The sequence below is a fragment of the Adelges cooleyi genome, unplaced genomic scaffold (genome assembly GCF_023614345.1).
Source record: "Adelges cooleyi isolate 19-005CV unplaced genomic scaffold, UGA_ACOO_1.1 ACOO_flye_CR_arks_rails_tigmint_CR_PRNA_2, whole genome shotgun sequence".
Taxonomy (NCBI): domain Eukaryota; kingdom Metazoa; phylum Arthropoda; class Insecta; order Hemiptera; family Adelgidae; genus Adelges; species Adelges cooleyi.
Genome location: NW_026095860.1, coordinates 8,633,433 through 8,646,830, shown reverse-complemented (window position 1 = coordinate 8,646,830; position 13,398 = coordinate 8,633,433). Strand labels below are relative to the sequence as shown.

General features: G+C 27.1%; 1 protein-coding gene across 4 annotated transcripts; it reads left to right on the top strand.

Annotated features, from left to right (window-relative positions):
* The first annotated feature begins 740 nt into the window (after positions 1-740).
* On the top strand, positions 741-13,269 carry LOC126833881 (uncharacterized). 4 transcript variants are annotated; one of them, XM_050565453.1, is made up of 13 exons: positions 741-825; positions 2,336-2,497; positions 4,173-4,802; positions 4,911-5,143; positions 5,215-5,497; positions 5,900-5,956; positions 6,145-6,222; positions 7,121-7,391; positions 9,097-9,438; positions 9,749-9,897; positions 10,039-10,200; positions 10,310-10,449; positions 10,589-13,269. In XM_050565453.1, the coding sequence occupies exons 2-13, from the start codon at positions 2,342-2,344 to the stop codon at positions 13,068-13,070; spliced, it is 4,983 nt and encodes a 1,660-aa protein (XP_050421410.1). In that variant the 5' UTR covers positions 741-825; positions 2,336-2,341; the 3' UTR covers positions 13,071-13,269. The 4 variants fall into 4 exon arrangements, with proteins under 4 accessions (XP_050421410.1, XP_050421409.1, XP_050421406.1 ...); XM_050565452.1 differs by lacking the exon at positions 741-825 and adding an exon at positions 850-1,439; XM_050565449.1 differs by lacking the exon at positions 741-825 and adding an exon at positions 850-1,577.
* Positions 13,270-13,398: the final 129 nt, after the last annotated feature.

Here is a 13,398-nt window from a genome sequence, read left to right as displayed (position 1 = left end):
CTAATTTAAGTATAATAATATATTCCACTCTTTATATTATTTTAAATCATTTTGACATGTTTTTTTTTAAAAAGGCATAGCAATATTATCTATATTTGTGATAAAAATATCCGGTAAACGATATTGTTAAGTACAAATGTGGAGCGTTTAATTGGTATTACGCATTAATTATTATTGTATACTTAATAAATCATTGATACCTTATGTCCTTATACCAAATACTTAAAAGTTTTAACATAATGTAAATTAAACATATTATATTATTTGCCAATACTATATTGCACGATTTAATTAACGAGCCGACTAAGGACTACCGACTTCATAATAATAATAATAATAATAATTATATAATATAATGATAATTCGTAGTCGACATGTTAGTTGTTACTTTGTAATTTTTGTCATAGTGCATAGACTTTTTGCTATAAGGTACACCCATAGACCAACTCCGTTGAATAGATAACCGTGGGTTTGACTGATAAATAATAACTGATAATAATTTTTTTTGAAACAGAAATGCCGCCAATGCAATTACAGGTGTAACTCTGCACTTTTTAATGTTATTTGGTAAATATACCACTAGAGTGCTGTATCGTCGATAAAAGTATTATATCAGCACTGATAACCCAGCCGTTATCATAAATGCGACATATAAACAACTTTATTTTAAAAAAATAATAGATATAAAGTGAGCTGCATATTTATTATGACCACGGTTGTCAACAGTAGACAACCGTGATTATGACATATTATTTTGTGTTGCCGGTCGACACAGCATACTAATCAATCGCGTTATTAGCATAATTCATAAACACATACAATTAAGTACTTCATTTAAAATTATTAAAACATTATAAATTATTGTTAAACTATTGTTCCATGATTTGCCCATGAGGAGCGTTTAATATTTAATACATTATCACAGAATAACCAAATGACATTATATTTTATAAGCACAAGTATTATATAATAATCCACTCTTGTTTGAAGCAATGATAACATAATAGTTATCTAAATCAATGGTTATATCCTTTTATCTATTCTGCGGTTATATATAGTTATAGTTAAGGGTTGTTATATTCTCCTATTTGTTTTAAAATAAAATATTAAAATATAACCAAGTCGACTGTTGGGTGACATGTGGACCATACTTTGTTCGTTTGTTGACACTTTTTAAAGAAAGAACAGGGTGTCATTGTTAGTATTTTTGTGCTGCCGGCTGCGGTTGTTACTATTTTGTAAAATATTTGTTAGATCTATGTTGGTTTTGTCGTTACTTTCTTTTATAAAGACGTATTGGTTCAATGTTATATTACTTTTTTAATTTTATAATGGATAATGTTTTACTTTTTTTTTTTGTCATATTCTAGTACGGTATTAACATTTTTTATAACGTTGATCGACGTATCTAGTTTAAATTTGAAATAACTACGAACAAAGTATGTAAGATAAATATTTCTTTAAGATTTATGAATTGCCGCATTAATTAAATTTACATAAACTTAACTATATTACCACGAGGTAAATGTGAAGAACAAGATGTTTTAATTTCTCCAATATTTAATTCTATTAACATCGTAAGTGCTTATGGAATATTCAATTGTAATGTTGCATTTTTGTTGTATTACTTATATTTTTTTTACCTAGGTAAAATCCTGGTACCTATTCATTTTTTTAACATATCACATGAGTTGATAATTAATTATTTACGTAATTAATGACTAAAAACTAAGCCAGTATTTTATTTAGAAACACCATTAAACATTATTAAAAAATTTAAAAATAAACATGTGTTTAACATAATGTCCAAAATGTTATAATAAACTCCAAATATTTAAAATAAACAATAGTATAGCTTTTACTATACACTATTCCATTGTTTAAATTGGAAATAGTAATTAATTGTATGTGCATACAATTTACATTTTAAAATAAAATAAATAGAATACTTAAATCAAAATAAAGGTGGCAGTTTTAGATCTAATATTCAACATATCCTATAAGGATCTTATGTAAGGCTATAATTTAACTATATGTATATAAGCTTACTTGAAGAATCAATGTTTATATTTATTACATTTTTGTTTACATTAAAAAATAAATAAAAATGTGATTTTTTTTTTAAACCACAGCTTATATTATTACTACTATTTTTTTTTTATTTAGTAGCTAGGATAATTACCAAAATACTTTACCAAAACTGCTATGTGTGTTATTCTTTAATAAGTTTTCTTTGTAAAAAAAAAATTAACAGTTTTATTACATTAAATTATTATTTTTTTAATCTAAAGTATATTTAATTATTATTTTCATTTTATTTGATATTTATTATTAGATCAAAATGACGGAAAACTCAATAGTACCATTAACTGATAAAGAGATATATGTCACTAATGCACAGTATGAAGGATGTTTCATTAAGTTATGGGGTCGTTATCTATCTCATAAAAAATCAAACATGGAAAAATCATTACAGAATTATGAATCCTTTACTAAGGTACTATATTCTAATTATACTTAATTATGTGTCACAATCAAGTTAGTTTTATTATAGATTTGCATTGAGGCATTATCTTGGAAATAATTTTGTCATATGTCATGATATTCCTGTATGTCTCTGACCAACAAACGACTCCCACAGTAGTTAAAAATCTCATAATCTGGACAAAAATAATTCTTTAAAGCATCAAAATCATACTTCACAACTCATTTTTCTAACTTAAAAAATGTTATACCTACTCGTACTAATATATTATTTGTTCCCAACTATTTCTATGGCTTCCAAAAGAGCACAGTCGGTTTCTAAGTTACAAATGCTCCCAAACGAAATAAATTTCTTACCAACTATTCAAAACCACATAATCTAAAAAAAATGTTTGTCAAATATTTTACTTGATAATTTAAATGCGAAAACAACAATTGAGGGTTTTCCATTATTCCGATCTTACTTATGCATTGACACATATTTAAAGCATTTTATTTTGTTTGTAGGTACAAATGATTTTGAAACAACTGCAATTAACGAGATTCATTTATTTTTTCTTCACAAAGATAGACACAAATGAAAGAAAAAAATGTAAAATATTTTTAATTCACTTTAATTGAACAATACATAGTAGGCTCATTCTTTCGGATTTTCAGATGATCAGTTTCGCTAAAAAATGCAAAAACCAAAATTGCAAAATCCGCAATTACTTACTACTTACAACTACTTACTTGATAGCCGCCCAATATGGCGGCTATCAAGTTGAAAATTTGCCAAAATCATTCTTATGCCATGCGCTTTTGAATAGTTAATAAATTTAATTTTGTTTGTGAGCATATTTTACATAAAAACCTGGCTTTACCCTTTGCAAAGTTTTTATGTAACCTGTAAAGTTTTCTTATTATTTTTTTGAAAGGCTTTTAAACTACAATGATTATTCTCTTCTTAAGTCCATCTTCCAAAAGCGGAAGTTTGGTGACCCATCAGTTGACGTTGGCAACAATCTCTTGATTTGACTGCAGACAATATCATGATGGGTTTTCTTGGGAAGGGGTTAATCAGGGTAGTTTCCCGTTGCTTTCCCTGATCGCAGTAGCATACCTTATTTCTAAGGGATACTACTCAAGCATAAATAAATTATTTACGCTTGATACTAGTAGCGCTGCTGCCCACTACTAGATCCATTTTAGTCGGTTCTTATGACAGGCATGGACTACCGAGGGGGTATTCTAATCCCCACCCACAATGATTATTAGCCCAATATTAATTTGACAATCTAAGTTTAAGTTTTGCAAAATGTTATGTAGAGTAATATATTAGGTTTGTTAAAGCAATTATTCAGAAAGTAAATCATAATTATTAAAGGTTAATTTTGAAGTGTAAAAATACTATTTTTGTACAGTTCAATAGAATTTCAAAGCACTTTACTTTCCCTGACACTGTTCTAATTGTTGAAAATATATCATTTAAACATTTAATGAAACTAAAATTGAAGTAGAAGTGTTTAAAGTTAACTAATTTTTTTATTCTTAATTTATCTAAGCTATTGTAGTAGGTAAATCCTCATGGTAAAACTACACAGTGTTTCAATAACTGATTATACTCATTCATATTATAAATCAATGTACCTAGATATTAAAAAAAATAATGTCTATTTGTTACAATACTTTTGACATTTTGTTATAAGGAAATGAAGACATTAGATCTGTTTGGAAACACAGCATATTTTTATATTTGGAAATCAGATACTGAAAGAGTTTATAGATGCAACATATTGAGTTCAGATTTACAAGCAAGAACTCATACAATAATTCTTATTGACTATGGCCAAACAATGACTGTTTCTTTTTTGGATGTTCGAGAGATATCAATGGATATAAGCAATCCTACTTACAATTTACTAACTCAAAGTGTATCATTATTCACATTTCTTCTCAGTGGCTTTATAAGAAAACCAAAATCTAATGTTGAGTTAAATACTTTGTTGTCTAATCGTTTTTACAAATTTCGTAATGATTTTGATATAGGCGGTGTGAAATTCATAACACTGCTAAATTTAGACAAACAAATACTGGTTGACAGTGGTTTTGCAGAACCTATAGATATAACATCAACATTAACAATTGCTAATAATTTGTCTTCAATTTTATCATTAAATAAGAAAAATGGAATAGAAAATTATTGTCCCGTTCCTGCTAAACAATCTATGTTAAGCTTTTTAAGATCTCAAAAATTAGATCCTGTTTCAGTAACAAATGTTGTAGTTACAAGAGTGTCTGTTGGTGAAAATGTTATCCTTTTGACAGTTAGAACAATTGTAAGTACCTCTAAAATTATTTTTAAACATTATAAAAGCAAATGTAATTTGATTGATTACTATTATATTATATACCTTAATGTTACAATTCTAAATATACTTTTTTAGGACTATGAGTCTAATTATTTACAAACAAATTTAAATGCTATTGATAGAGAACAATTAGTGTTAGCACCTGTCCTTGAAGTACATACACCTTGTTTAATTCTTGTGCGTAACACTAATAAGCTTGCTCGAGCAATTATATTAGAAGTAAAAATAAACAGTTTATTAGTTGATTTGATTGATTATGGACTCCGTGAGTATGTACCTAGAACAACAGTCTTTAAGATTCCTTCAAAGTAAATATTTATTCAATATTCATTTTAATGGTAATAAATACAAAGTCAATTATTATTCGTTTATTTTTTAGTTTCAATGTAATTGAAATGCGTGCAATGAGTGTTGTACTAGACAAACCCAATAGCCAAATGACGGCTGAAACGGCTAAAGAATTGCTTCTTGATAAACATTTTGGAATGATAGCTAGTAAAATTGATCCTAGTTATGGCTTGTATAATGTAAAGCTGTTGGCTAAAAAAAATAATCAGCTTTCTGATATTTTTGATACATTGAATAATGGAAATACGTGTTCTTCTATACTAAGTACATCACCACCTAAGTCTCCTGAGATCTGTTCAATAATAGAATTACACGTAAGTTACTTAAGTCTAATATTTTTATATTTCAAATTTCAAAAATTAGTAAGGGTATGCTACAAAAATCTGAACCCCCCCCCCTCCCAATTTGAGCACTGTTGATTTTTTATAAACAACTAATGCCAGTGTAGATAATGTTAGAATTTTAAAAAAAGGTATTAAATTTTGTTTAAGCATTTCAAGACGCTGGAGCTCATGAAAGGTTTGTCCTACCTACAGTTTTTTAAGTTAAAAAAAATGTTAAATGTCGTTTTTCTCAAAATGTAAATAGGATGTTTCTAATGAGCACTACAGACTATTTTTGTAAAAAGTAATAGTAGAATATAGTATATAGATGTAAACATTACAATCCCTTATAACCATTATATAATTTTATAATAAATAATAAATTGTTTTTAGGATGAAGATAAGATAGATAAGAGATCCAGTTATTCTCCAGAACTATCCCAATCTCATGTTGGTTTACTAATTTTATTATTATATAATATGTGACACAATTTTTAATTTAATTTGATTTCATTATTCAATAAAGTTTGTAAATATTTGTATAATCAATAAAAAAATTGTCTTGCATATTAAAATATCTATATTATACTAAATTAAACATTATTATTCATCGACTACTAATAAATTGTATTTTTTAGAATGACAAAACCAGAAAATCATCTGAATCAGAAAATTATCAAGAAGTAAACCAAAAAACATGTAAGATGGCTAGAATTGTAAGTAAAACTAATTTATAAATTGCTTTAATAACACTTGTTTAGTCCTTAACTAGTAACGTGTCTTTTGTAACATAACTGGTGATGTGCTTATATGGGATACTTCTAAATTTTTAACTCTTGACAGCTTCAGTAATTTTTCATTAAACCTAATTGTTTTTTAGAACGGATCACACTGACTTATAGTTAAAAGCATCTCAAATAAAATACATGTGTGTTATGGGGATACCAAATGCTATTTTAATGTGATAGTTTAAACTAGAAATTATGTTTTTCAAATGAATATTACATACACATATTTCTCATAAGAGTGTACCGTGTTAAGCCAGACATAATTTCGACTACTTAAGGTGGTCCGATTTTATTTCTGTAAAGATATACATGTTCTTTGGCCACTTTACTAGGTTATATTGGAAACAGATTTTTGATATTTTTCTTTTTTTATTAAAAAAAATTGTGTTTTAATATTGAAAAAATTGCAAATTTACTTTATTTAATTACATAAAACTGAACTTTTTAAATGAAAATTGGCTTCCTAAGTAACTTAGTAAAGTAGCCAAAGAACTCTAATCTCTTTACAGAATTGAAACTGGCCTATCCTATGTAGTCGAAATTTTGTCTGGCTTTTTGATCTTAAATAAACCAAAATGGCTTTTACTCATAAAAAAAATTATTTACATTAAAAATAATACCTCGAAGCTTATACAAATTAAGCGGTAAATTAATTTACATAGTCGAAATTTATTAAAATCTCTTTTTTCCTCTTAAATATTGCCTACAATACTCCATAAAAAAACTGCATTTAGTCTCCTTAAAGCTTAAATCTAAAAATGGATTTTAAATTTTAAAGAATTTATCAATTATTTAATTTATATGTATAATGTAATAATGTCTTTAGATTATTCCTATAATGAGTTTGCAAAAAGAACAATTACTAAGTGAAAATGAAATAAAGTGTAAACTACTATACTACAAATCGCCATTATATTTCCATATGAGACAGTATAATTCTAACTTTCAAACTTATCTTGAACAAATTAATTCCACTTTGGAAAGTCGGTGTATTTTGAAGAAAAATGACATTGTCAAAAATATGTATGTCATATATCAAAATGATTCAAAGTCTATTTACCGAGCTCAAGTAATTAGTATGGACTCGGATATTGAAAGTTAGTATTTTTATCATAAAATATTATAAATCGTTTATATATTATATAACATAATAAAACTCTTTCATAGTCCTACATGGTCTAGAAACTAAACTTTGGAGTCCTTAAATATTGATGTAAAAACCGGGCAGCTAGATTCACTCTCAGTGTTGCTGTTATCACAAGTGTTGCAGTTCAGTTACTTTCCCTAAAGAAAGAATTGAAATGTATAACATTTAAGGTCTAAAAACAGAAGGGTTTTTTGAGCAAAACTCCTCCCAAAATTAAATATATTATAATTATTATAACACTTTTTTTTATTTCATAAAATATATTTTAATCTGCCAATATACATTTTTAAGTATGACTGTATAATAGGGTGATTAAAAAAAAAAATATATATATTTTTTTCTTGGAACCAGGCTTAAAAGTTTCTTTTTGGTGTAAAAAGACACCAGTTAAAATTTGAGCCCTTAATATTAATATTAAGATTGTCCGCGTTGCACTTTTCTACTTCCCAAAAGAATAACATGGGAAAAGTTGTTTTTACACATTCTGATTTTTATTACTGGCCCATTGAGGGTTATATAAATAATATCTTCACTTACTTTTGTAGAAAATTGAACGCTCTACAAAAAAGGTCTCTTATGATTTTTCATGAAACTTAATAGTTCAAAAGTTATTCGAGGTCAAAATTCAATTCATTCTCAATTGAGCAGTTTTCTTCATAATTCTCGAAAGTTTATGAATTTAAAGGTCTCAAAACAATCTGAAAGTTTATTTCTAAGCTCTCAGAGTTTAAAAAAAACATAACAATCATCTTTTGCCCTCAGGTATGGCTAAATTTTTATTTGAATTTAGAGTTAACTGTCATAAGTAAATTATTTTAAGTTGTCCGTTTATCTTCAATACAACGAAAAATATTGGTTAACAGTCCTCGGAAGTTTTATTTACATTTTTTACAATATTTTGGGTACATTTTTTAAAAGGTACATAACATTTCTACCAAGTTATTCAGAAAAACGAATGAATTAAAAATGAATTGAACTTTGACCTTGAAAAACTTTTGAACTATTGAGTTTCATGAAAAATCATAAGAGATCTTTTTTGTAGAGCGTTCAATTTTCTACAAAAATAAGTGAAGATATTATTTATATAACCCTTAATGGGCCAGCAATAAAAATCAGAATGTGTAAAAACAACTTTTCCCATGTTATTCTTTTGGGAAGTAGAAAAGTGCAACGCGGACAATCTTAATATTAATATTAAGGGCTCAAATTTTAACTGGTGTCTTTTTACACCAAAAAGAAACTTTTAAGCCTGGTTCCAAGAAAAAAAAAATTTTTTTTTTTTTTTTAATCACTTTACTGTATAATTAACATGTTTTCAATTGAATACTGTTCCTTTTTTAACCGATCCAAATTTTGATGTACAATATTTAGATAAAACGCTATTTTCATTCCAATTTAGCGGTTTTTATAAATAGAATTCCTTTATTACAAGTTTGCACTAGTCCTATTAAATGTACATACGTTGAACAGTATGCACACTGTTTATTGGCTGGCTTTCCGTTCTTTATTGTCATAGGACAAGATGACCATCATAATAATAGCATAAAGCAGTGTGGATCAAAATAATTTAACATGTATTTTATATTTAAAAAAAAACCTTTAAAAACATTCCCTACTAATCCCATTAATTTATGCTGTTCGATTTATATTTTTAGAAATTGAATTAAAACTAGTTGATCAAGGCGACGAAATTGTTAATGAAGAATTCAATAAAGTAACATTGTATAATTTTATGGAAAATGACTGCAACATGCCAGCACAATTAGTTTTGGAATGCTCATTAAGTAACATGTGGTTTCCACTTCTCAATACTGATATAGCTTCAATTATAAAACCACATTTTCATGACGAATCATTATATACATGTTTTATAACTGGACAAGACGAAAATGGACGAAAATTGGTTCAATTGATTGAAAACGATACTAATATTAATGTTTCTGATTCTTTACTAAAATCTGGAATTGGACAATACTTGTCATCTGCAATGAAAACTGGTACAATATAATATTTTGTTCATTAATATTAATAAAATCATATTTTTATAATGACAACATTTGGTTAAAATGTCTTCTAATATTTCGTTCTTAACAAAAAATAATTCTAATTTTTCTTCATTACATAATACATATTATCTGTATTGTTATATATCATTATATATCAAATGTATTAATTTATCCTTAAAACAATAACAGTTACTACCAAAAAATTACTGTTTAAAAATTATGTATTCTTTTTAAATAACTATTATTTACACTATATAAAGTAAATATGTTTCTAAAAAAATATCTTGCATATTTTTTGCAGAAGAAAGCCCATATGAAGAAAATATATTAAAAGGTCAAAGTTTTTTATCTTATATTTTGTATTCTCATTTTAAATTATGTATACAACCAGAACCTAGTTCTATCGACGAACTAGAAGAAGAAATTGAAAGACACATTAATGATAATCCAGTAAGTTTTTTAATAATTCACAATGTACTCACTTGTAAATAGTTTTTTTAAACATCTAATGATTTTAGTCATTAGTGATCATAACTAAAACTTGTATAGTATAAAATGTATTATAAATTGGTTATAATTTATATATATTAGGTCTACGAGCCAATGAATTTGAATAACCTGCAAGGAACTTTTTGCTTAGCGACTTTAAGCAATGACCAATGGTATAGAGCTTATATAACCAACATTTCAGACGAATCAATAATTGTTAAATTATTTGATATTGGATTGTTAACTGACGTCAGCCTTACACAGGTATAACTATTTCCAGTTTTGTTAAAATTCATGAAAATATTTGCTTGTACTGTTGAATACATTTAATTTTTATAATAATTGATTTATATTATTATTATTTATAATATAGATACGACCTATAACTAGTAGTCTAATGAAAAAACCCCAGCTTTGTTTAACTTGTGAATTAGAAACAAAGAATTTAAACTTCAAAGTAACTGAGAAGACCTTATATAATGTGACTGTAATTGCTATTAAATCAAATGGAATGTAAGTACCTTACTGATGTTCGTTTAATTTTCACTATGTTACTATGTCACTATAATGTCCCATAATTAGTGTATAGTTTTACTATTTAGTGAAGTACAATAATAGTTCACAATTATTTTATAATTAACAATTATTTTAGTTTGAGTGTCATTGTGAATGAACATAATTCTGTACCTCTACCTACTCCAGTCGTACGAGGCATAGAAAAAATATCTGTTGTGCACGTTGATGGTGATGTGACTTATTTGCAAAGAGTTGAAGACCGTGATAAACTTTTAAAAATGTCTGTAACTTTATCAAAGATAAATAGTAAAGTTTCGTTCAAACAGACAATGGATCCAGGTGACATGTACGTATTTGAAAGTCATGGTCTATATTATCGAAGTGTTATAAAATCTATCAGTTCTAAAATGGTCGTGGTCCACTGCATCGACTACGGTTTTGAAAAACAAGTAGAAAAAAAAAAATTACAATATATTGGTCACACCAAAGTTGCGTATTTACCAGCACTGGCTATATCGGTTAAAACTTTCCCAAAGGCATTTAATATGATAAATGTGTTCTTAGCTAATTTACATATAAACAGCGATGGAACAATTAATACAATACCTTACAAAACCAACTCTGTACTTCCTCGAGGAGATTTAATTGAAATGCTTCGAGACAAATGTTTGATAAAATTAACATGCGTTTATTCTACTCAAGATTGTTGGATTGTTCCTGATATGTACTTTGAAAAACTAAATACTATCTCTGAAGCGTTGGAAAACATACAATCAAAAGTTGTACCATCAGTAGCTGAAGCTGGTGCTTTATGTGCTGCACTACACCCACAAACAAAAAAATGGAATAGAGCCCTAGTGTTAGATACTAATAAAGAATCTGATAACATATTATTTATAGATTCTGGTGAGCGTTTTAAAGAAGTAAAAACAACAAAATTGGCTAGTGAATTGCAAAATATTCCGAATCTGGCTATAAATTGTAGAATAAAAACAAATGTTGATTTAGAACAATATATAAACAAGACAGTTCCATGTAAACTATTATCAATTGATCAACCTTTAATAGAATTTGAATTGTTGCTTGATGATAAATCGACCAAAGTTGAGACTGCATCTACAGCAGTTAGTTGGACTGTAAAGATTATTAAATTTCATTCGTTAAATCATTTTTATGTTTCCAAAGTAATAGATTGTAATTCATCTCAAGTTAGACCTAATGATTTACTCGTTGAAAAATTAACGTATCACTGTTGCGTAGAAGAAATTGATGACTGCAAAATAAATGATCCAAAAAATTCAAATGTAATTTCAGATATTTTGACTTCTCGTAGTTGGACAATGAAAATCATGAATAATCAACAACCCTTTTTGGTAACATTAGAAAATAATGGACAAAATTGTAGAGATGTTATTTATGCAAAAATAAGCAATAAAACATTGTATGATGAGTCAACAAATAGATCATCAAATCTCGAATGTCATGTTAATTCAAATGTTAAAAACATTAAACTAAATGTAGAAAAGCAAGTGGAATATGATAACCCAAGTGCATTTAAACAAGAGCAAAGCACTTATACTGTCAATACTCTTGAATCACAAATTGTTTTACCAGAATCTGAATGTGTTATTGTTAAACAAGTTGACACTCTTAATTGGTTTTATGTCCATTCTATAAGTTTATCAGAACTATATAAGCAGCGTATTACTAATGAACTAGATATGTGCATAATTGAATTGCAAGTTAATCAAAGTTCAGTTGGCAAAGTTGTAGTTACGTTCAGTGAAATGTTAGGTCAATGGTGTAGAGCTGTAGTGGAAGAAATCAAGTCGAAAGAATCAGTGTATTGTTATTTGTTAGACTTTGGATTGTATGAGGACTGTTCACAATTTTATAGGCCAACTGAATTTCTTCATCTATGCCCATACCTAGTGAGACGTTGTGCATTGTTCGCCCCAAAGCTGGATGGTAAAGAAAAAGAAATATGGTATTCTGATGTTACTGAAATGTTTAAAGATATAACAGGCATCAATGGGCTCAAATTAGATATGACTGTTAAAAATGATGGCTCCCCCTGTTTGATTACACTTCACTTAGAACAAATTGAAATAAGTGAAATGCTACTTCCTATGCTTGTTGTAGTTACACAAATAGAATCTTTTTGTGACTTTAAAGTTCAAACTGTGTCTGCCGATCTTAATACCATGATAAAAATATTGAACAATGAAACTATAGCTTTAGTGCCAGAAAATGATCCAAAATCTGGTCAAATATATTTAGCACATATTGAATCAAAACTCAAACGGGTAACAATGGACACATTGGGCGGAATTAAATATGTTGTTATAGATATTGATGATACATTGGATGCTGTTTCAGTTGACTGTTTGTATGCACTTCCTCAGGAATTAAAAGAATTTCCTCCTTTTACTTTGCCATGCGCATTGATTTTAGAAGACGATCATAAAAAATATTCATTAAATACATTTAAGAAAATAGCTATGGATAAAAGAGAACCATTTACAATGTGCATCTTAACAGAGACTGATGGAAAATCTCCAAATTTAGTTAAACTTTATTTTGAAAACAGGAACATACAAGATTATATTAATACATGAATAGCTCTACTTATTATACTTACAAGACATTTCTGTTGTTCATTAGTTTATTACTATTGATAATTAAAAAAAGTACCTGTTTATTTTTATGGTGGATGTTATAATATAATATTATATTATTTTTTATCTTGTGTTATTTAAAAAAAATATGTACGTGTATAAATTAAAAATTAAAAAACAGTTGTTAATTTCTTACCTAAAATATATTGTAAATTTGTCATTACTATACCATTTAATTTTATGTTTTAGTTGAAGTTGTTTTATACTATAAAATGTTCACAGTGTTTAAAAAGTTTGTTAAACAATTATGTTTTGTTGAATATTTTAT